Source organism: Acartia tonsa, chromosome 12, assembly GCF_053477335.1.
Source record: "Acartia tonsa isolate MP-2025a chromosome 12, ASM5347733v1, whole genome shotgun sequence".
NCBI lineage: Eukaryota > Metazoa > Arthropoda > Copepoda > Calanoida > Acartiidae > Acartia > Acartia tonsa.
This window is the reverse complement of record NC_137271.1, coordinates 19,635,699-19,660,732: the sequence shown is the minus strand read 5'-3', so window position 1 is coordinate 19,660,732 and position 25,034 is coordinate 19,635,699. Positions and strand designations below refer to the sequence as shown.

Below are 25,034 nucleotides of genomic sequence, written 5' to 3'. Positions count from 1 at the left end.
TTACTAATGGTTATGAAACTTTGGGTACTGAGTGTAATTTACAGTCCAATGTTTACAAATGGTTATAAAACTTTGGGTACCAAATGTAATTTACAAACCAATTTTTACTAATGGTTATAAAAGTTTGGGTACCAATTAGTCCTGATTTAATATTGTTTGCCTTATTTATTATAGGTTTATTAATAGAGAGAAAATTGCCTGTAATATGATGCTTTTCAGTATGATTGAGAACTGATTTTAATCTAGCGGATATTTATCCGTTGCAAAGCTGTACTGAAAAAATAAAAGATCCCTCATTTATGGAAATATTTACAAGGTAGAACATGTTGTATAGTTAGGTTGCTAATATGGACCTCATTTATTGGTAAGGGGTAAGGGGTATACCCACATGGCAGGATTTATGCTAGTTTTCATTTACTAGGTTTAAATTTCGGATCAATTACTTTTTTCCTGTAACAAAATTTACATTAACTTTTCGTGCAAAAAAAAACCACTAAAATTAAAGAAAGGAGTCTGAATTTTTTTGTGTAGATTCCTTAGACAAATAAGAATCGCAGTTCTATTATGCTTTGTGCCCGATTTTTACGTTTAAACCCCTATAGTTATGTAATCTTTGTCCGTAGGTTTTTCGTTTAAATTTCGGATCAATTATTTTTTTCCTTTCACAAAATTAACGTTAACTTTTCATGCAAAAAAAAAACACTTAAAATAAAGATAGGAGTCTGAAATTTTTTGTGTAGATTCTTTAGACAAATGACAATCGCAGTTTTCTCATGCTTCATGATCGATTTTTACGTTTAAATCCCTTTAATTTTGCAATCTTTGTCCGTAGGTACTACATTTAAAAAAGTCTTTTAAATAAAAAATGTTGATTGTCTTTGAGTGTCGTTAACTCGTTGGCCTTTCAATGTAGATCGATGAAATTTTAAACATAGCTAGTTAAAGTAGTTGGTAGTCTCTGTATGAAATTTCATTAATATCACATGAATACAAAAAAAACTTATTACAATCGTAAAAAACGACACTAAAAACCAAAAACCCCAAATGAAAATAAAAAAAACATTTTTAAAATAAATTATTTAAGACTGTTCACGTTATCGTCAGCTAAGGGGTTAATACGAGCCCACTTATTGAAACCATTTTTAAGATTTTTCATGAAAGCGAAAGTGTTCCCCATTTTCAGGCCATAAAGGGGGAGAGGGAAATGGCCACAAACCGGTTTCAACATATCCAACACAATATAGAATTAATCTATACTCAATCTAGACTAATAACAAAAAAGGGAGACATTAGGGGGAGAAAATTAAAGAGAATGGGGTATTTTATTAGCACAAAGGGGAGACGGGATCAAGTAAATGAGAAATATGGAAGGTTTATTTAATTTTGCTGTTTCACTGTGCCGTGCCAAGAAGATAACGATAGATAGATAGATAGTACACACAGGGCTGCAATATTTTTTTACTGTGTGTGTGTGTGGTGCGTGTGTGTGTGCAGTTTAGTAGTGTGCAAGCAGCAGCAGTGTTCAGAGGAGAGAGACACACACACGCGAACACACAAATTTGCAGAAACATTAAACTGTGCAATTCTCTAACAGGTTTGCAAAGCTGTCAATTTGGCGAGTACTCCATTCTACGCGGTGAATTGGCGCACATTTTTGCGCATTTTTCTGGTGTTTCAATTGGTGGATTTTTATTGTAGTGAATATTTGGAAGATTTTCTGCGTGTTTGTGAATTTTTCAGAAGTTGTGTGGTGTGTGAGAGTTTGGTAGGAGCGGAAAGAAAGAGGGGTGGTGAGGGTGGCCAAAGTTGCGTGAATTGCGTGAGGGAGGAGGGAGGGAGGGAGAGAGAGAGTATATGAAGGGAGAAAGAGAGAGAGATATACAGCTAGATTTTTGTGAAAGGCAAATTTTTTTAAAAGGTTTTGCGTGTAATGTGTTTTATAGAGGGGAAAATTAAGGGGGGGGGGGGAGTGGTAGTTTAGACTTAATAATTCTCGGGAAGGGGAGAGGTTTTTTAGTAGGTACTTTTTAGAATATTTGCGTTGTTTGTTAAGGTTTTTTATGTTTCTAACCTCTACAAGTAAATTTATGTAAAATATTGTTCATTATTTTATTTTGCAAAATTGTTCATTTTCTCATGGGGGGAGGGGGGTAATTTTCCATACTCGCGAATCTGCCCCTATCCAACCCACCCAACAAAAAAAAAATTCTGATGTATTTTTTTGCAGGTTTAACTAACTGTGATCTATTTTGGCCGCGGTCATTATATATGACCGGTCATCAAGATGACCGAACCACAACTACTCTGCCTTAGGAATGTTTTTGTTACAATGGCCATATAGTAAGAAAATAAACATTCAGTATATATGCCAATAAATCACTGTACATCTCAATTTTGATAATATTATAACTTACTTTATATACTTAAGGTCCCCTTTTTTGTTAAAGGTTTTAATTGAATAGGACTATTCTATATGCCATAGACAAAACATGACCTGTTCATTCAGATGGAATAATCATCAATCTAATTTGGTTTCTGTATTTGACCAACTTCTACAGGTAATGATTAATCACGGGAGATTCCAGGAATAAGACAATGAACGATAAATTAATAATATAAAACCCAATCAATGAAAAAAATACACCTTCTTTGTTCAGGATTGTTTTGAACCAACCAATCATAATTTAGAATAGTATCCAAAATATATAAGTCTACGATTAAGATAACGTGTTTATAAAACTTTGGGTACCTACGTAATTAACTGCCCTATGTTACCTCCTTCCCTGTAGACAATTAAATATTTAGCTAGAAAGATAAAGAGTTATTAAGAAACAGATTTTTACCCAGTTAATTAGAAAGTTAGCTAGATGAATAGATTTCCTTTTTTTCTGAGAAAATTGCAGATTTTTGTGTATACCATTTTTCTGCAGTGCCCACTCCAAAAATTGCAGCATTGCGCCAAAAAAAATTGATGGATGAGAAACAGAAACATTTTTATGTACCTTATGCGCTTTACAAATCTTTTTAAATTGACTTAAAATCTTTTGTCTGTCTGTCTTTTTGTAACAGCTATACGTTAACTACTGATCTGTTAGGAATCCCCTCTACATTGAATCTTCTATAGGGCTTGGTACGGTTTTCAACTATAACAAGTGAGGGTCCCTACACTCTAGGGACGATTTCTTTTGGGAGGTTGGCGGTAACCTACCCCAAAATAGTTATAAACCTTACCAGAGCTAGATCTTTAAATCATTTTAGTGGTGCGCCAGATCGGGGCGATCCAATTTTCCACCAATGAGAGCAAAGCATTGTATGAAATGACGCGCTGTGATTGGCTGAAATTTGGCGCATCTCGATCTGGCTCACCACTAAAATGATTTAAAGATCCAGCTCAGGACCTATGAGAAGCTACCCTGTAAGTTGCCAGCGAGATACTTCGGTACACACAGATAGGGTTGGTAATACGCCTAATTTTTGGACAATTTTTGTATCCAAAATCCAAATCCGCAATTTAAATTGCGGATTGTTAACTATTCCACAATTCCAAAATCCGCAAAAAAAGAACAAGAATCCGCAATCCGTGGGTTAATACGTTTTGTTTTGTGAAAATCCGAATTCAAATGTTTTTTTAAATATTAATTATTTAAAAATTATTATAGAATGAAGCTTTCTGTGATGTGACTCTTGCTGTTGATGGAAGAACGGTCAAATGTCACCAGGTACGAGTAACAATTTATACCATGTAGTTTTGAAAAACAGTATTTTATGTATCCTTTGTAGGTTATAATCCTACTAGCGGCTACGCCCCCTAGAAGCCTCTAGAGGCAATTAATGTGGTAGGGGGGAAAGCCGACCCCTTCTCCCACTTTTAATTAGAGTTTTTAAAAGAAAAAGTAAGAAACTGAATATTGTTTTTTTTTTGGGGGGGGGGGGTAATTTTTTATTGTTAGTTAAATATCTTCCCTGGACCTATAAAAACTTCATTATAAAGGAGAACCATATCGGTCCGGCGGTTAGCAAGATCCTTCGCTACAAACAAAAAAGCTTTATATAATAGGATATGTTGCTTTAAATTGTCCATTAATATCTCGCTAACCACTGAACTGATTGAGTCCAAGAAAGCTAATCATAATTCTGATCTTATGTAATAAACAAACAAACAAACCAAAAACTACTCATCCCTAATTTTTAATTTATTTAAAAAACTATCTGTGTACTCGTTAAATATCCTTTCTGATAATATCCCTTTAATTATGTAACTTAAATCTTAGCCTGTACCGTAATTCGTAAAATAGCCTGAAACTTGCCCTGTTTATAAGGCTTTCCGGTGAAGCATAGTCTAATCGCTTAGAAACTCTACAGATATTTTAGTTTAAAAAATAAAGTATGTAGGGAAGGAGGGGATATCTGTTTATTACACTAGTCCCCAAAGATTTATAATATCGTTTAGGTACTTATTCGTTGGCTCAACAACTGGAACTTTAATTGAATTTTGATAGGTTTTCATAAAGTAGAGTGTTCAAACGTTTTAACTACTAATTGTGATCTTCAGAACGGGGAAATTTTGTTTACCTATTATCATTGGGCATGTACATCAATTCGGCCATTGTCTTATCCCTTTTAGATCCATGGAAAGTATGCATGTTAATAATTTTATATTTAGATGGTTTTGGCTGCTTCCTCTCCTTATTTCCAGGGAATCTTCATGGAGAACACCTGTAAACACCCCATAGTCTTTTTAAAGGTATACTATTGTAGATAACAAGGGTAATTATGTTCATTAGGAGCGTGGCTATAACAAAAGAATAACTAGGATGACAATTTTCATAAGTAGTGAAGAACATGTATAAAAAAATATAACAAGCAAAAAAATCTTTTTCGACATTTGTATGGCCCTTTGGACATCTAAAACGATAGTCCTATTTAAAAAGTCACTAAGTTATAGCCCTTTATCAAGGGAAAAAACCGGCTGTTAATGGTTAATTATTATTCTTACCTACCTTTCTTTTAAGGATATGAAGTACAACCATATAAGAAGCTTAGTGGAATATATTTATTATGGAGAAGCTGCTGTACCTGAAGATGAACTTCAAGGTAATTTAATCACCCCCCCCCCCCTTCACGCCCAATTCCTAGTTTGTAAAATTCGCCCTTTTTTATTTAGCTTAAAAACATGGATTGGGGGGGGGGGGGGGGTATGTATAAAAATAAAGTCGGAGGTAGGTTGTGCTAAATTTCCGTATGGGTGTGAGTTTTAAGACTTAAAAACAGTAGTAGAACGCAAATATTCACAAAATATAAATATTATATAAAAATTTTTGTCTATGATTCTATTAAATAAGGTTTACACATATTAAGTGAATGTTATCGTTCAACTACTGTTTTTAAGCCTTAAAACTCACACCTTTACGAAATTTTAGCACAACCTTCCTCCGACTTCATTCTTATATTAAAATTCACACATTTACGGAATTTAAGCATAACCTACCTTCCTCTTTGTTTATCTACCACAGCTTATTGCGCGAAATTCTGCCAGTTGAAATGTTTGAATATTGGTGAAATAAAGGGTTGTAGATGAAATTAAATAAACTGACTAAGTGACAGAGTATATACAATTGTTATTCCCTGCCTTGAAATAAAGTAACATGATCTTTGTGTGTGTGTGTGTGTGTGTGTGTGTGTGTATCTCTGTAACCGCTGAACCGATATGTTCTCCTTTACAGTGCATCTTCCCATAGTTTCTGGAATGGGTTATAATTATTTTGGGGAAGGGTACCACCACTCTCTCAAGAGAAATCGCCTTTAGAAAAAAATGACCCAACCAATTTTTTTACTTATTTTTATTAGAGCTGCAGCCTTAGTTTTTGCTAACCCTTTATTATAAAATTCTTTACCTAAAAAATTAAATGGGTTCACTACTCCAAGAACCTTAAATATTTAAATGTACTTCGTGCAACAATCTCTTCTTAGCTTGGTACTTAAACTAAATTATTTCATATTTAGGATTATTAAAAATCGCCGAATCCTTAAAAATCAAAGGCTTGGTCGAAATAGAGGAAGATAAACCAAAAGAAAAAGAGCCTAAGAAACTTGGAGTTAGAAAAGATCTTTCAGCAGCTGGTTACAGGTAACTATCTGTCTGTCTGTCTGTCTATCAACTTATCTGTCAAACTTAAGAAAAAATCCTGAGAAACTAGGAGTTAGAAAAGATCTTTCAGCAGCTGGTTACAGGTACCTATTTGTCTGTCTAGCTGTCTATTTGTCTGTTTTTATCTGTTAAAATGAAGAATATAATCCAAGAAACTAGGAGTTAGAGAAGATCTTTCAGCAGCTGGTTACAGGTAACTATCTGGCTGTCTGTCTGTCTATTAACTTATCTGTCAAACTTAAGAAAAAATCCTAACAAACTAGGAGTTAGAAAAGATCTTTCGGCAGCTGGTTACAGGTACCTATTTGTCTGTCCGTCTGTCTTTCATCTTAACTGTCAAAATTGAGTAAGGAAAGATCTTTCATCAGCTGCTGGTTATAAGTAATTATCCATCTATTTAAATGTTTGTCTGTCTGTCTATCTAAATATCTACTAGAAGATCGTCGAAAATTCCAAAAAACATCATCTATCATTACATCTATCTTGTAGCTATTAAAACATAACATTAGCTATTAAAAAAAACGTATGCATAGAAAATCTATCTATCCATCCATCAACTATCTATCGAATCTGTTTTATCTATATCTTTATTTGTATAGTATTAATATCTAAAATCAATCAATTCAGATCCCCACCGAACATAGTTATCAACAATCACAACCTGTTGGAAAATGGCCTCAAACCCAACCCACTCGGATTGACCCCTTCAAAGGCAAAATGACTTTTTATGAATACAAATTATATTTTTTATATCGCAAAGTCTACTCTATTTTGTTCGTTGTCCATAAGTTAAAAATATACTTGACGCTTATTCAGGGAGGGAGTGGGTATTGAACTGTATATTAAACTAGTACCTACAGATTTAGAACTAAGTTATCGTATTCGTTTGCTCAAAAACTTTGGTATTTTTATTGAATTTTAATTGATAGGTATGTAGTATGGGTAAACTTAGGCATGAATTTATAATTTTAATCTATAGAAGGGTAATTTTTTGTATCAACATTGGGGATGTTTATCCATTTGTCATCCATTGTCTTATCCTTTATGTTCCCTATAGTTATTATATCACGCCAAAGTATTCTGTTTATGCATTACCGTTCTTTTTTATCAAGAATTATTGTTGCGCTAATTGTTGACATACTTGTCCTTGTGTTGGTAAAAAAGTCAAATTGTAAACAAGGATGATGACGCACATGAGCTTATTATTGACGAAGATGACAGCATGCACTCGTCTGATGCCTCGATCAACGGTCACAGCAATGGGGGTCCCCTGGCCAGCGGCAACGGGCAAGCGGTCACCCCCATCGAGGTCAGCCCCGAGTATCCTGGTTATAATTCAGGTGAGTTTTGTGCACGAGGAAGTTGAAATAATCTTATCTCTGTCAATTCTTCTGTTTGAATTCTCCATTTCTAGGAAGGTCAAGTTGAATGAATGGGTTTCAAGAAACAATTCACCCTCCATGTGAATACTTATTCAGATTCTTAATTGAAAATAAAAATTTAATGGTTCTGAGCCTCAGCTAGTATCAGTAAAAGTTGGAAAAGGAATTAATATTTGGCAATTTCACCTCTTATTTTTTGTTAAAAAGTGGGTTGGGTAAATTTTTATTTGTTTGTCTATTACTTACTATACGTCATTCAGGTTAGGTTGGGTTATATTGGGTATGGGCATAGCAGGAAAAGACCTCTAAGGAAAAAATCCCCCTCCAACCTTAATTCAATTTTTTTTTTAATTTAAGGGAAGGATTTTGTGTAATGAAATTCTTTTATTTCAGACGACACCCCTCCAGCACCAGGAATGATCCGGGTGATGGGTGCCAACGGAAAGGCGGAATGGAAACGGTACAAACAATACACCAAGGACGACATCCTGGCGGCCATCGAGGAGGTGAAGGCGGGCATGAGCGCCCTCCAGGCATCCAGGAAGTATGGCGTCCCCTCCAGGACTTTGTATGATAAGGTAAATTTCCATTTTTCATCCTTCTTATCGATGTTTAGAGGAAAGAAGTTTCCATTATATCAACCTTTACCATTATTATTTTTAAGGCAAGAAAGAACACTGAAATTGTGGCTACTAAAAGTTTTTATGTCCATTTTAATTAAAAATATTTAGACCATTTTTATTTTGATAATTTTGTGTACTATAAGATAAAGTACCTGGTGAGTTTTTTGTCTGAAACTCAAGATCTCTGAAATTGCTGGTCTAAATGAGTTTTACTTTTTAGAGGAGCTTTTTAAATGTCTAAGGATGGTTTGTTTTTCACCCGACATTGACATCCCCCTCCCTTCCCTATATGCTAGGGGCAGCAAAGCAACCAGTTTTCCTTTAAAGTCCTAATGAAACTACTGTTTTAAGGTGAAGAAGATGGGAATCCTGACAGCCAACATGCAGAAACAAATCCAACAGAAGAAGGGAGCACCCACCCCCCCTGTCTCAACAAATAGTAACAGCAATGGGGGCACAAATAGCAGCGCTAACAACTCCCCCGCCCCACAAATAAATTTTCTAGGTAGGATAAGTCATGAAAAATTATTATTACAAGGATGACAACATCTATAAGTAGCAAAGCACAAAAAAAATTGTGGATAGGTCAACGTGAGTAAAACAGCTTAATATGTTTTTTTTACTGGTGGTCATTTAAAGATGCAGAGTAGTTTGCTTCTAAGATAGACACAGAGATTCAGATAGAAAGTTATGGGACAAACTTATAATATATAGACTATTATGTTTCACGAGAATTGCGGGTCAGCTTGTAATGTAACATAGAATACAATCAGCTGTGCGCGAAGCTTACCAATCTAAGATTGGCCAAAGGATTCTGACTTCCAGTCTCCGTGTGCATCTGAGTTTTAACTTCAGAGAATCATAGCTACAACAACAACTATTATATACTTAATAAGTTAGTATTTCTTACAATATGAAATAAAAAAGTCTTGTTTTATATGCATTAGGTACATATTTTGAAAAAGTAACTTTTATACCTATATAAAATAAATAAAGGAAAGTTATCTATTATTTACCAAAGTTTGCATAGTCATACTTCTGTTCTTTGGCGCACAGCCACTCTAACTAAAGTATATCCAATGTTATAAAGAAAACTTATACACTTATTGTTGGAAAATTCCATATGGTTGCGTTATTTTTGTACACCCTTTTTGAAAAAATTACCCTTTAATTAGGCCTGCAAGTACCCCAAGCTAACCTGCCTACCGTTGTTAACGGGCATGACGCCAACAATTCAGCCACAATCAGCGGTATCTCCACCCCCGCCATCCCGAGCTCCCTCATGATGTCTGTCATGTCCATGATGTCGGAGAAGCTGAAGGCTGGCGCTCTTATTAACAAGGTAAATTAAAGTTCCGCCAAATTCCGGCTTTTACGGTGAAGATAGGAGTTGTATAGTTTTTTTTTTGGGGGGGGGGGGGATATGACATTTGAAGATAAATCAATATTCCCCCATAATTCTGACCTCAGGGAGAAAACACCTTCACCCCCAAAAGGCCTCTAGGGGTGTATCCGGTAGTTGAAAATGCATTGTTTATACTTCAAATAAGATTTCAATACTTTAAAAATCACGCAACCTTTTAAATAAAATATGATAAAAAAAATCACGAAACCTTTTAGTAAATCTATAGAGGGCGAGCTGAATGTCCTTATATAAAAGTAGCAGGATGTCATCTCTCTGACTGTGCGTTGGTCATGATCTCGTGAACCGCTAGACCGATATGGTAATCTTATCATAGACCTGGTCCAGAGAAGGTTTTAAAGACCCCCTCCCCAACCCTCCGAAAAACACCCCTATAATATACAAGTTTTGATAAAAAATATTTTGTTTAGAATGTGTTACCAGAAAATTTGTCAAGCCTGTTGAAGAAATCCAGCGCTGGAAGCGAGGGCAGCGATTCAGGTATACATTTATCTTTTTCTATCTTCTAGATATCTTTGCCCTCAAGAAGCGCAGCATTCTTGTTATTTTATTGTTTGATATCAAGCGCGCCCTCTAGGGTCATTTTATGGAAGGGGTGTGGAATCGACAAACCACTTTTCATTTTATTTTTAGAAGAAAAAATAAAAAGAATTAAGGGTATTTTCCTGGGGCGATTTCTCTTGGGAGGGTGGAAGTAACCAATCCAAAAATAGTTTTTAAATCTTCCCTGTTTCTATGAGAAGCTTCACTATAAAGAAGAACTACACCAGTCCCTCGGTTAGAAAGATCCTTCGGTAAAAATACGTTACTGACATCCTGTTATGTTTTATATAAAGATTTGTCTATTGTAGGTCATAGTTCAGAGGAAGTAGAAAACGGCGACATAGTCGTTATCAAGGATGAGAAAGGCAACACCGGCGGACTTAGCCATGACGATATCGCCGAAGATCCGACCGACAAGCCGGTGCCGACTGCAGCCGCCTCCACCGCCCAACAAATCCTGAACCATCTTGTCAGCCTCAACTCGCTGGCCGCGCTCAATAACAGCACCTCGACCACGGGTGCGGCGAATGTGACGCTGATGCCGCGTAATATTGCAGCTGCCGCCGACAAGCCTGGACCAAATTCGCCGGTTTCCGCCACGCGGATGTCGAGTGTTATAACGTCAACCGGTTCGGCGCTCAAACGAAAACGGTCGTCGTCCGCCAGTGAAAGCAGTTTGGAGTCGCAAAAGGTTAAATTTCTTTTTATAGATAAAATGGCATTTATGATTGCTTTGTCTTTACAGGGAGGCAGTGGACATTGGGCTCTTTATCACACTAGTCCCCAAAGTTTTATGATACCTAACGTTTTCTTATTCGTTGTCTCAACAGTTTGTGGTATTTCTATTACATCTTGATTGAATGGTTTCCACTAGCAATTGTAATCTACAGAAGAGGAATTGGGGATGTACATAAATTTTTCGTCCATTGCCTTATCCCTTAAGATCCCTGCTTCACTCTACTCTGGTCCAAGTATGACAGGTGTCCCACTTGAATCTAACGTTAGTTAGGTTCAGAACAAATTCTCTGGGTTGCGTGATTTTTTATTAAAAAAATATTTGTTTCAGGATATGACGGAAGTAAAGAAACTATTAGTAGAGCCCCAAAGACAGGAAGCAGCCTAAAACCAGACCTCATAAAACCTTCAAAGGTTTATTCGGTAAACATTCCAACATTAAGCTTTTTATATGAGGCGACAGTTAAAAAAATCCCGTCCAAAATATGACTTATTATTTCCCAATAATTGAAAAAATTTAGAATTGAAAAAAGCGCAATATTTTTTTTACATTTGATTATTGATTTGTTACATATCTACCTCACATTTAAACCCTGTGAAATTAGCCTGTTCGTTTAGTAACGATGCTTCTCTAGAACTAGGAGGTTCTGTTCGTCGTATGTCCTTGTAAATGTCTGAAATTGACTATTTTTTAATGTTAATGGAAGGATTTTTTAAATTGAAAAGTGCTTAGAGCAATATAAATTCTTACCGTTTTTAAAAAATACCTATAAAAAGCATCTAGAATGTCGTTAACTTGTTATTGCTGCGCTACTTATTGAAATAATTGTCCTTGTTTGTTGATTGATTGATTGATTGTATTATGAATGTATCCAATAAGACTGAGAAATGCATGCCAATTGAATACCTATTATTATTTAATTACAATTACAATAATAGACTGAAAACTCAAATTAAAGACTGATTTTAATCAATAGTACAAATTATTCATTAAAATATTAAAGCAAGGTTTTTTTAAAGATTGCAAACGGTAAAACGGCTGTCAGCACATCATTTTGGGCAAAAATATAACTTGTATTGCAAGCCATTTCATAACTTAATTCATAAAATATCTAATAAAATCTGTTGAAAATTCAGGCTTTTTAGTAAATGAAAGTCTGTTTTGATCTTTGATAGATTAATAGCAAATAATGTGCAAAATTTAGCTGTGCCTAGCTGTTTGTCCTCTTGCAGAAATTCAAAATTTATTTAAAAATACCTAGTTAATTTTTTTTATTCAATACAATAATCTCAATTTAGCTTAGTTTCTGATGTTATAATTATAAATATAAATATTCTTACAGTTAAGATAAAGGTATATTATATATTAGATTTTGTAAATATTCTTACATTAAATTTAAGAGGTGTAAGCAAAAATGACTATAAAATTATAAATTGTTGTCTTATGCCTCTTAAAAAGAGAACATTTTGGAGAAAATATTTTTTTTGTGTTTTTTTTGTAGTATTTATGTGATAAAACTGTTTACAGTGTGTTTTTACAAATTAATATAGCTCATTAAGTTAATATAAAATGTCATATAATAATTAATATATAATATAATTAAAAGACTGAATTTTCAAGCAATGCATTATTTTTAACAGAAACAGGGTCCTCATTTAATTTCTGCTTATTTTACTCAAAAATCAAAAAATGAAATAGATCTTATTATTCATAGCTGCCATTATAGTTACCTATTTAATGAAAAGTAAAGACTGATACTTAATAATTTTAATACTTTAAATAGAATATTTCAAATAGATACATTTTAATAGCCTTGATTTTGTAAATTTTTACGGTTAAGTTGCATTTTTATTCCTTATTTTGTAAGATTAGGTCACCCTCCCCCTCCCCTCTCTTAATAATTAGGAAGGGTGTGAGGTTTTAACTGCTAATTTTACAATTTAGGGGCTTTCGTTGTACTTTTGTCATTATTGGATTTTAGTGTATTTTTACTGATTGTTTTCGTTGCCTCAATTGACGTAAAGAAATACCTCAGCAGTTTATTTTCACCAATAACCAACATTATACCTTCTTTAAACTTCTCCTCTTTGGTGCTTTTTCGTTCTTGTTTTGTGGATTTATTTTTTCTTGTGATTTAGTATTTCTATTTGAGATGGACAATACTGACATAATAGTAACAGGATCTCGCTGAACCGATATGGTTTTCCTTTATAAAGAAGCTTCTCATTATTTGGAAGTTCATAGCTATATTTGGGGAGGGTACCACCACCCTCCCAATAATCTTTGCCCATAGAAATAGATTAGCTCCTCTCCCCACCCCCTCCTCAAGGGCTTTTAGAGGAATCTTAGTTATTGACTGATATCAAATTTTATTTACAGTGCAGAATTTACTTTGCCCATAATTGTCCTTGTCTTGAATAGAAATACAATATCATTTTGTTCTATAATTTAAATGTTAGAATATGTTGATTATTGGTTAAAATAAAACTGCCTACAACCCTTAATATTGCCCAGACATGGAAAGGTTAACATAGAATTAATTTCCTTGTAAGCATTGGTACCCAAACTTTTATTGACACGATCTCTTATTCGTAATTCGTAAATCTTAGTTGTTTTTTCAATCAAGCAATATCCTATTTTTCCATTTCTAATTTTAGTCCACAGAAGAGGTAGTTTTGTTTATCATATTTGGGGTTTTACCCCTTAGAATCCCTGTTTTCAGGGTAGGGACAATGGAAGCAAAATTAATCTTAAAATTGTTTCATTGGGGGAAAAAAATCGATGTTAACCTTTTTTGTGTCGAGTGGTAATATTAATGACCAGACTGCAACCACAAAGAACCTCACTAGATATTTTCAAAAGTCTTTTTAGCTCTAGTCGCATTTTATCTAAGATTTTTGTTGCTTAAAAATTTTTTTGTTTTAAAAATGTAAAAAAAAAGCACAAAAAATTGTATAAACCCGACTTTGCTAAATATGACAAAGAAAATATTTTTGAAAATAGACTTTCTGTTATTATATGTGAAAAATATATTTTTTAAAGCTACCCAACTAATAATGAATTCTTAATTATACAGTAAAAATGTATAAAAGTGAAAATTATTATAGTTTAAATTAAATCATATTATTGAAATATTTATTAAAGTATGGTTGGGGGGATTTTTAGAAGATTTTAAAGTCAAGGTATGAAATTCAGCCCAATAGGTCCCCAAAGTTTTATCCCCTATAGGCTTAAAAACATTGGGTATTTTATTAACAACTAGCAGTGTCTATACTTATATCAATCATTAATTTTAATGTAGAAAAGGGGTAATTTTGTTTATCATCTTACCTTGACTTACCAAATCGTTACAAACACATCACCCCATCCTTAAAATTTAATATAATTAAATTACAAAATGGAGAGAATAAAAGACTGAAAGTTGAAAAAAGGACGCATATGTAAATGCGTTCTTATATTTGTGATTTAGATTTTATGTTTTATAATTTTTTGTTTTGTTTTTGTGTATTATAATTGGTTAGAAGATAAAATATATATATTATACAAAATATATTTATTTTATTTTAAAAGCGAAGCTTTTCTATATTGAGTAAGCTATAAAAATTGGAAAGGATTTGAATGAATAATAGATTTGAAATCTGCATATTTTAAGGAATTTTTATAAAATTCGTTTTTTGTATAATTCTTTATCTACAAGCGCAAATACAAATTAAGTTAAATAATTTTGACATCTGTGATTGGTGGATTGAAAACTATCTGCGCTCTGATTGGAGAAGCTTAAGTGACGTACATCATTCAACCAATTAGAGCGCAGGTAGTTTCCAATCCACCTATCCTATTGGTCAAAATTTATAAACTTAAATTGGATTTGCGCTTTTAAATAATGAAATATATAAAAAACGAATTTTATAAAAAATCCTTAAAATTTTATGCAGATTTCAAATCTATTATATTCATTAAAATTCTTTCCAATTTTTATAGCTTAATATTGAGGGTCCGTCCGTCCGTAACGATTAGCTCTTTAATTTAGACATGTTAGCTTAGAATTGCATCGATTAAAAATTTCGCATGATGAGTTAGGTTTAATTGTGGAAGCGCAGCAACTCTATATTCGTTTCCAGTCTGTGCGTCCAATTGAAACATGTTGAGTTTAACTCTTTTTTTTTACAATTCTTTACATCTGATTTCTATTTCATCAAGTTATAATGATATAAGCGTATCAGTTTTGTAACAATTTTACTTACAATTTGTTTAAACTATACATTTTTAGTCTGCTTTTCAGTTCTGACACTACCAGTGTTAATGTTCCTTTCTCCTACCATTTTAAAAATTCGCTTTTATGGATGTTGTCACATATAGACGTCCAAGCTTTTTTTTGGGGTGGTAAAAAATTTTAAGGGTGGGGGTAATTTGTATTTGGGAGTGGGGGGGGGTAAAATGGCGCGCGAAGCGTGCCGAATTTTTTTTTTTACCCTTAACATTTTTACCCCGGGGGTAAAATTTGGTTGTTTTTTTTTGGGGGGGGGGGTAAATACCTCCTCCTTAATGGTTGGGGGTGTCTACGGCACCCCCAGGGTAGGGGTAAATTTTAAATGGGGGGGGAGGGTAAAATGTTGGGGGTGCTTAGTGCTTAGCGATGTGCTTAGAGCACGCGAATATAATAAGATAACAATATTTTAAGCGAAGCATCTCTAATCAAGTCCCATAATGTAAGTCTGTCTTAACAGAATCTTACATTTACGTAATTTTGCAACAAGATTATATACTATTTTGTTCAATTAATGTTCATGTTTGTTTGTTCTACCGTTTGATTTTAAAGCTTCGCTTTTATGGATGTTGTCATCCTTGGTAAAAATAAAATATATCCACACAAAAAATCACGAAACCTTTTACATATTATATAAGGAGAGATAATATAATATCTACTGGTGTTGATTAAATTATAATGAAAAAACATGCATCGTTATTAAATTGAATATGCATTAATTATTCTTGTAATGCAATAATATTATATCTTCTTTAGTTTACTTCAATTAGGATACTAAGAATTGTTATAGACCAGCTTATACCAACAATGAAATTACCTTGGGAAAAAATTACGAAACCTATAAGTGATTTGTCTTAGGGGGGGGCATCACATAGTAGAATTGACGACCTTTATATCTGCCCCCCAAATATTATTCTAGATTTATTTCGCTTGATGGCTATACCTATTCCTGGTTATAGACAAAGGAATAGATAGTTTGATAAGTAAATAAACTCACAACAAAAGTCACAAATTTTTGGGGGTGGTTTTGAGAAATTCACTCCATTAAGAGAAAGAATAGTTATTTCTCGCATCGTATAATAAACAGCTTTCCGCGGATATAGAATGTACAATTATAAGATTAAAACCATATGATTGTACATTTTTATATTCGTAGAAAGCTGGATATAATACGATGCTAGACATAGTTTTTTCGTATGAATGAGAACCGGTTCCTATCCACCGGATGGGAATGAATACGAGAAAGAAAAATAAATATCTTTTTCATAAATAAAATAAATTTACGGGTTGGGGTTAAGTACCCTAGAATAGCAAAACCTAAAGGATAATAGATAAATAAATTATTAGAAGTATTAGGACTAATGACTTCACCCCTAGCATCTAGGGGCTCTGTATTCGAAGGGGCAGGGAGGGATCGAGGAGCAGAAAAATAGCATAAAACCATACCAAGACCTAAATCTTAAAATGAAATAGCCTAAATCTACCCCTTGACATATGTGATGTTAAAATGGAGAATTTAATCGGATCATCAATTAACGAAATCTTAAGCTTTAGACAAAAAAAATCTTACTACTTTATGTAATAGGGTAGCTAGATCGATGGATTAATTATTCTGTTATCTATGTAGATATCTAAACCTAATTTTATTGGGCATTGGACTGATATAAAAATAATAAAATGCTGTGCCCCCCATAATTCAATTTCTTTTGAAAATTTTTAGACACCGCCAAAATCTTTCAGACATTTGTTTGTGTGTGTGTGTAATTTGTGTGTGTGTGTGTTAGATTAAAGATACAGTCCAATAGTAAGACTTATAGTACTCGCATTTTTAATATAATTAGAAATTGTCCTATCGATTTCAAACTTTGCATAACGATTTCTATAACAATTAGATATGATTTAGGAAGCGTAGCAACTCGATACCAAAAAGTCCATACATTCATCGAAAACATGCTTATTTTAACATTTTTGTATGTTATAATTATTCTATTCATCTGAATTTCAGAATACTGATTCCTTAAACCCCATGGTACAACGTTATAAGCTAAGCATCTCTATAATCAAGTCTTATAAATGTAAGTATGTTCTTAAACAGTATTTAAGAAGTTATGCAACATATTTACTTACAATTTTGTTTAGACTTGTGCAATAGTATGTTTATTTAGTTCTGACACTCTGCAAGTGTTAATGTTTGTTTGTCCTAACGTTTCAGGATTTCGCTTTTGTAGATGGTGTCATCCTTGTTTAGGTAAAATTAGCAAAATAGCGTCACATTGGTCAATGAAAATTGTATTGCTATTCTAAACATTTTCCTTCTATCCTTTTATCTTTAATATATTCAGGGATCTTAAGGGATAAGACAATTGACGAGAAAGGGACAAGCGTCACCAGTGATGATAAACAAAATACCTCTTCTGTAGATTATAATTATTGGTGGAAAAGTGTGGATACTACAACCCACCAATCAAAACTTTGGGTACCAGTTGAAATAACATTCGATTGTCCATTCCCCCCTGATGCAAATTATCTAAAATAAAAGATACAGAGTGTCCCTTGAAAAAGAGCCCTCCAAAATGTTTTTTAGACACAATCAGGCCGAGTTTTTCCAGACAATCTTTGTGAATCTTGGACATACTGTATCTAGCATCTTTTTTATTTAGCCTTATTTAACCCCTTTTATCTATCTATCTATCCAAATTTCTTGAACTTATGTACTTTGCTAGGTATATCTATCTATTTATCAATCTATTTATATGATATGTAAATATGAATTTTACATATTTATTAAGACATTGCAAATTTTTTCGAGCATGTTTGCTCTCTACAGATGTCTAAGTATATTTCTACCTATCTATTTGTCTATCAAACTATCTATCTGTCTATCTAACTATCTATCTGTCTATCTAACTATCTATCTGTCTAACTAACTATCTAAATATACATACATCTACCTACCAATATCTGTTCTATCCATTTGTCCATCTAACTATCAATAATTCTATCTATATATCGTTCTATATATCGTTCTTTCTATCTATCTATAAGTATCTCTATTTATATATCTATAAGTTATAATTAGTCAATTAACTTTCCCATTAATATTCAAACTCAATAGAATTAGTTTCATATGCCTAAAATTACTATGCAGTAAGGAAAAATAAACATACGGTCGGACACTTTTCCAATGAAGAAAATCTACCCATTTACAATTTTTCTTAATTGATCAAAAACTATCAATGATAGGGTGGGGAGGGGGTAAAAATAACAGACAGAAAGATAAAAGGGGGTGGAAATGATAATAATAAACAACCCCCTCCCCTCCAACCCTCCCTAAAAAGGCAAAACCACTAAAAATATTGAAATAACGTTTTTGGGTGTCTGGGGTAATTTTTCTAATTCTTGATTGCATCTTTCCTCTGCCTTTGATTGCCCAGTTTTTATACAGGGTGATCGTAAAAATTCCCAAATAATGGAATTTAAAAGATGCCTAAAGGGGCACTCGAGGAAAGGGAGTTGGTTGTAAGTCGACCCTTTTTTTCAATTTTTGTTTCAAAAAGAAAAAGCTAACAAAAAAGAAATGCAACCAATTAACATAAAAAAAATCTCCCCTTTATGGTTAGTTATGAATCACCCTGTATAGTTGAGACGTAGAAATGCAGCCCATTAACATGATAAATTCTCCTCTCTAGGTTGGTTATGGATCACCCTGTACACTTGAGACATAGAAATGCAGCCCATTAACATGATAAATTCCTCCCTCTATGTTTGTTTATGGTTCACCCTGTACACTTGAGACTTAGAAATGCAGCCCATTAACATGATAAATTCTCTCCTTTATGGTTAGTTATGGATCACCATGTATAGTTGAGACATAGAAATGCAGCCCATTAACATGATAAATTCCCCCCTGTATAGTTGGTTATGGATCACTCTGTACACTTGAGACATAGAAATGCAGCCCAATTAACATGATAAATTCTCCCCTTTATGGTTGTTTATGGATCACCCTGTATAGTTGAGACATAGAGATGCAGCCTATTAACATGATAAATTCTTTCCTCTATGTTTGTTTATGGATCACCCTGTATATTTGGGAAATGCAGCCTATTATCATGATAAATTCTACCCTTTATGGTTGTTTATTGAACACCCTGTACATTTGAGACGTAGAAATGCAGCCCATTAACATGATAAATTCCTCCCTCTATGTTTGTTTATGGTTCACCCTGTACACTTGAGACTTAGAAATGCAGCCCATTAACATGATAAATTCTCTCCTTTATGGTTAGATATGGATCACCATGTATAGTTGAGACTTAGAAATGCAGCCCATTAACATGATAAATTCCCCCCTGTATAGTTGGTTATAAATCACTCTGTACACTTGAGACATAGAAATGCAGCCCAATTAACATGATAAATTCTCCCCTTTATGGTTGTTTATGGATCACCCTTTACACTTAAGACATAGAAATGCAGTCCATTAACATGATAAATTATCTCCTCTAATGTTGGTTATGGATCACCCTGTATACTTGAGACATAGAAATGCAGCCCATTAACATGATAAATTCTTCCCTGTATGGTTGGGCTTTTAAACCAGATGCACGGGTGGATACAACTTTCATTTACTAATTCACGCATTATATACGTGATTATCTCAGCTGCTATTTAAGGTGAAAGCTGATTATTTTGATTCCTATGGCTAAACTTTATCTAACTTTCTTGGTTCGTCGGTCTGTCAATCATAAAAAAAATTGGAAGAAATGAAAATCTTAGTAAAAAGGGGACTCAAATTCAAATGGCTAAAACACCAATTCTAGAGATTAAAAAGACAAACTAGCTTGACACATGATTATAGAGATGCCTTGCTTTTAACATTTAGCATTTATGAGATAATTATATCATCCTATTATATAAAGTAGAAAGCTTTTTTTTCTGAAGCGAAGGATCACGCTAACTGCTGAACCGATATTGTTTTCCTTTACAGCGAAGCTTCTTATATGTCCAGTGAAGTCTTTTTTAAAACTATTTTGGAGAGATTTTTTCCACCCTCCCAATAACAAATGAACCCCCTTCAATAGGCGTAAAAAAGATTAAAAATAAAAGGTAAAAGAGTTAAAGTAACGATTTGGAATTGAATTAGGGACCCGAACCACATAGAACACACAGTATGCAACCTTTTCTTCCCGTAACATATCATTATTTATGCCATCAAGAATAAAGAATTAAAATAGTAAAGTGTATTTGTATATTTAAGGAAAGACTGAAAGATAGATAGATATTAAAGAAAGAGAAAGAAAGATTTTAGGATGCACTATAATGGGATAGGGAAGGATAGGGCTAGAAAAGGGAAGGGGAAAAGAGTAAAAATTTTAAGCAGGTTTTTTCTTATCTTGAATTATTTTTTTCAGCATAAGAAAGGGTTGAAAAAAAAGAAAGTATAGTGGGAATAAAGTAGCTAAAAACAAAAAAAATATTTTGAAAAGCAGTATAATCAGGGTTCGGCAGCCGCGCATCAGCCTTCTGTAAGCCTAGGGGAATTAAACCTTTTACGATTTTAAACATCAGCTGGAAGTCTAAATATGAAAAAAATATAGCAATCCCTCTTTTCAAAATTATTTTAAGGCAAACAAACAGATTTAAATTTGCTTAGACGTGCCTGCCGAGCCCTGATTAAAATTAGGGGAATAGTCTCTTTCATGGCAACGCCCATTAAGAGCCGATTCGTCGTACTTTTAAAATGGCTTTTTATAGGTTTTTTTTGTTATGTTAGGTTATATTGGGTTAGGTGATCGCCCCAAAGGGTTAGGCAATTGACCCCACAGGTGCTATAAATAGGAGAAAAGCTACTGTGAGGAACACGAAGAATCGCCCCTTAAGGTGCGTTGCCATGAAAGGGACTATGCCCAAAATTAGTAATACAAAGAAAACGAAAAATATTTTGATTATGGAAAAAGGAAAATTATAAATTGAAACCAAAGTTATTCAAAATTCAGAGAAAAAATACTTGATCCCAGGAACCTACAAATAGTTAGGACTTCCAGAAAAAGTTTGTGCAATAAAATGGTTGGTTGTCTATTGGATGATATATGTAATATGTATATCCTGATTTATTTTCTAGCCTATGTTTTTGAAAGGCGCCACCAGCCATCAACCAGGGGCCTTAAGCATATATTAATCATCATGTATATGATATATGGCAATTTGCTGAACCGATAGGTTTCTCCATATGTCAGTGAAGCCTATTATGGGTCCAGGGTAAGGTTTGTAACTGTTTAAGAGTAGGCAATCTCTATCCTCACAAGATAACCCCCCCCCCCCTCCCCATAATTAAAATTTTTTTACTTTTAATAAAATGTGGACAGCGGATTTACCCTAACCCCTCCCCCCACACCACTTGCCTCAAGTGCTTCTAGAGGCCTCTTGAGTGGCGTAGAGACTAGTAAATAATAAAGTCGGTGAATTATATTTATCTTTTGCGGATATATTCCCTAACTTTGAGAAAACTCAGAATAAGTTATTTTCTTCCTTTCTGGGTGTAACCACATAACATTGTTACGAGTTTTCGTGGTGGGGGGGGGGGGGGGGTAACCCCTTTTTTATCTGATGTTTAAAAAATAAACCTACACCCTTTTTTTTAGAATCGTTGCACATTGTTTAATTAATTTGTTCAGAAAAAAATAACAAAATTTTTATTTCAAATAAAATGAATTTGAACAAGAATCGTAATGTGCAAAAAAGAAGCCGTGAAAATATTCTATTTCAACAAAAAAACTTTTTAAATACAATAGTACATTCGACTGAATATTTTATTTTTACAAGCTTTTTTATAATTAGGGCTGTCCATCCGTCCATAACTGATAGCTGTTATCGTTACTTGGGGCATATTAGAATTGTCCTATCGTTTCCAACTTGGCGTGATGATTCATTAGCTTTAAACGCGTAGCAACTATATATTTAATACCAGAACGTCTTTAAGTCCTATTAAAACGTTTTAACAACAATTTAATATGGTTAGGACAACAAAGTACAATGTCTTTAAAAGTGTTAATGTTCGTTTGTCCTGTCCTCCAAAAAAAAGCAAGAAATCTTGAATTTAAATATTTTTACAGTTTTTAAATATCTTAAACAATAAAAAGACCAGTACAAAACTTTCTCAAATTTGGGCGGTTTTATATCTCTTAAGTAACATACAAACAGACATCTAAATTCTATTTTATCTATAATACAAAGTAGCTTGACGTCTGTCCGTCCGTCTTTCCCTTAAGATCTCGGTAACCACTGAACCGATTGGATTCTACCCTTCAGGGAATAGACCTACTGGTCCTGTGGTGGTCTTAGGCTATTTTCTTAAAGGTGGGACACCACAAACCCCCCTCCAAAAAAAACCAAAAAATACTTCTAATTAATTTTTTTTATAATTGATTACCTCTTGGGGCAAAGCCCCTAGAGGCTAGAGGCGAAGCCGCTAGTATATCATAATATACTTATATATATGAATGTATATAAGAATGTATCAAAAAAAGGGTTGAACCTTAAGGGCGTTAAAATGACGTTAGGGCTTTTTTGAATCATGGCCTAATCTAAAGAAAGTGTTCAGTTATTCCAACAGAACTTAAGGTAAAATTTAGCAAAACTTGATGATAATTAATATTATGTCCAGGTTAAATAAAAACTTTTATGTTGAAAATAATAAAAAATGAAACAGTTATTGTCATATCCAGTGATTTATTGACTATACCTACCAAATATATTAATTATTCTGTAGAAAAATCTTGCTTATTTATTATTGCTGCGCTTCTCATTGACATAATATAGTTGATTTTTTCTCTCACAATTTTGATATATAAAGTTTTTTTTTGAAGTATAAGATCTTATTACTACAATTGGCTTTTTATTTTAGGTAATCTCCGCATAGGTCCTGAAATAGTTTTAGGCTATTTTATTTTCAAATGTAATCTATTTTTTACATACCCTCTCTTCCTATTCGATTCTTCCAATACAAAGTCCCTAGATGCTAGGGGCGTAACCGCAAGATATTAATAATTCAATGTGTAAAATATTTTTATTATCATCATCTTAAAATTTGTTGTTTTGTATGTAACACAGCATAAGAAAAGTGCTAGGGATGGAAAAAGGGTTAAGAAAGAAAAAAAAGGGAAATTTGGGGGGTAGAGTTGCATTGTGCAGCATAACAGGTGTGTTCCCTACCCCTTTTCAGGAGAACCTCCCCTGCGCTCCATGCCTTTGTTACAGGCAATTAATAATAATCTACCCTCCTTCCCATTTTTCCTCCTTCTTACGCAGAAACCCACCCTTGTATAGTTGTAAGAAAAGAAAAATAATGTCTAAAAAAACTGCATTTCCCATTCCTCCCCCTTGCCCCACCCCCTTTTTAATCCTTTTTGTGGTTTAACATGTCTTAAAAAAGCATTGTGTGTGTGTGTGTGTGTGTGCAACCCCTTTTTCAGACAGTGTATGTCTGTAATATGCAGGTTTATATATATTTTATGTATATGAATGTTTCTGTCTGAAAAAAAGGCATTGCACTTTTCTTCTCATTATTTGATACACACAACCCTTAACAATTTTTTAGGGTTGTCAGATTATTTATTTCATTGCTTATTTTGTTAGAAATGATCCATGTGATGTCATAGAAATGAAGGATTATCCCTCTCTTTTTTATAACGTCACATGGATGATTTTACACAATCGGTCTTTGTCCTTGTATTTTGTATATGTATTTTTCATGCTTTTTTTGGGGTTAGGTTAGACAAACTAAAAGTGCTGGTGTCCCAGAGGTTAAAAAGCTTTTATTTTTTCATTATTTTTTATATTTTTTAGAATATCAAAAACTTGATTTATATTTTTGAAAACATGTAATATAAAATTAAAAATGCATGATTTTTAACTCATTTTTTTATTTAAAAAGATAATGTTTCATATTTTTATAAATCAACAATTCAAAAAGTGCAGAATAGTTATTTATTGCATTATATTATAGACAGTTCTTATCAGATAGTAAAATGAAAGATTATATGATTGATTTAAGATTTTTTCTAAAATCGGCCAAAAAGATGCATGTAGTACCATATGTTACATGTAAACAGAATAGCTTAGAACCAGTTCTAATCTTTTGGATATTAATAAATTTCAAAGCCTTACTTAAAATGTAATTAATCTAATAATTCTTATATGAATTAAAACAACAAAGTTTAGAACTGATAATTAACTATTTTATTGAATATTAAAAAAAAGTGTTTAGACAGTAATTAATTCAGTTTAAACTTTAAGACTATGATGAAGACTATTGACTAAATATTGTCTTACTTAAAAACTTTACATCCTTGTCTCATGATCTGTCCAACCTCAATACCCAAGTCCAAAAAGCTGATCACGCTCAGGCCAAGCCATAATCCTAATAAGCTTCCAAAGTCAACAATTAGACTGGATCCATCATAGCTGTAAATATCTGTCAGTACTGTTACTTTTTCCACTACATTGAATCTTATCATACCTAGGGGTGAATTTGTTAGCTGACCACTTGCTAGAGTTTCAAATTTTATATTATTGGTTACACATGGAGGTAGGCATGAAGCAAGGAAAGTTGGATTACCATTAGCCAGAAGTTCTACAATATCATCCATGTAGTATTCAACATCAGATGCATTAGTCTTTACATCAAGAGACTCTTCACATAAAAAAGAAACTTTGTTTTTGTTTACCCAAGGAGGTAAGCATCCATAGATCGAAAGCATGTTATCTTCAATTGCTGCCAATATGCACTGCCCGTAACTAAAAATGTATATACTTTTTTTCCTAAAATATTATCTTTAAGCAATATTTATGCATGGTAATCTCTTAATTTACCTAGAATTTTTGTTCTCATAATTTGTACACACTTGTCCT

General features: G+C 33.3%; 1 protein-coding gene across 2 annotated transcripts; it reads left to right on the top strand.

Annotated features, from left to right (window-relative positions):
• The first annotated feature begins 1,381 nt into the window (after window positions 1–1,381).
• Window positions 1,382–14,407, top strand: LOC145334563 (uncharacterized). Of its 2 annotated transcripts, XR_013884859.1 has the most exons (16): window positions 1,382–1,594; window positions 2,228–2,313; window positions 2,507–2,558; window positions 3,660–3,719; window positions 4,664–4,744; window positions 5,013–5,094; window positions 6,004–6,127; window positions 6,776–6,860; window positions 7,329–7,488; window positions 7,924–8,108; window positions 8,505–8,658; window positions 9,329–9,495; window positions 9,987–10,056; window positions 10,428–10,810; window positions 11,186–13,379; window positions 13,660–14,407. XR_013884859.1 is itself a non-coding variant. In XM_080180051.1 (15 exons), the coding sequence occupies exons 2-15, from the start codon at window positions 2,285–2,287 to the stop codon at window positions 11,240–11,242; spliced, it is 1,689 nt and encodes a 562-aa protein (XP_080036177.1). In that variant the 5' UTR covers window positions 1,382–1,594; window positions 2,228–2,284; the 3' UTR covers window positions 11,243–13,649. The 2 variants fall into 2 exon arrangements, 1 of the variants encoding a protein (XP_080036177.1); XM_080180051.1 differs by lacking the exon at window positions 13,660–14,407 and having other exon boundaries at window positions 11,186–13,649.
• Window positions 14,408–25,034: the final 10,627 nt, after the last annotated feature.

What these genes read in the sequence shown, in the direction of transcription:
- LOC145334563 (XM_080180051.1), top strand. Translation starts at nt 2,285, where the DNA reads ATGACCGAACCACAACTACTCTGCCTTAG. An exon ending in CCACAACTACTCTGCCTTAG is followed by an intron (nt 2,314 to 2,506) that starts GAATGTTTTTGT and finishes CTGTTCATTCAG; the next exon opens with ATGGAATAATCATCAATCTA. An exon ending in ACCCCATAGTCTTTTTAAAG is followed by an intron (nt 4,745 to 5,012) that starts GTATACTATTGT and finishes CTTTCTTTTAAG; the next exon opens with GATATGAAGTACAACCATAT.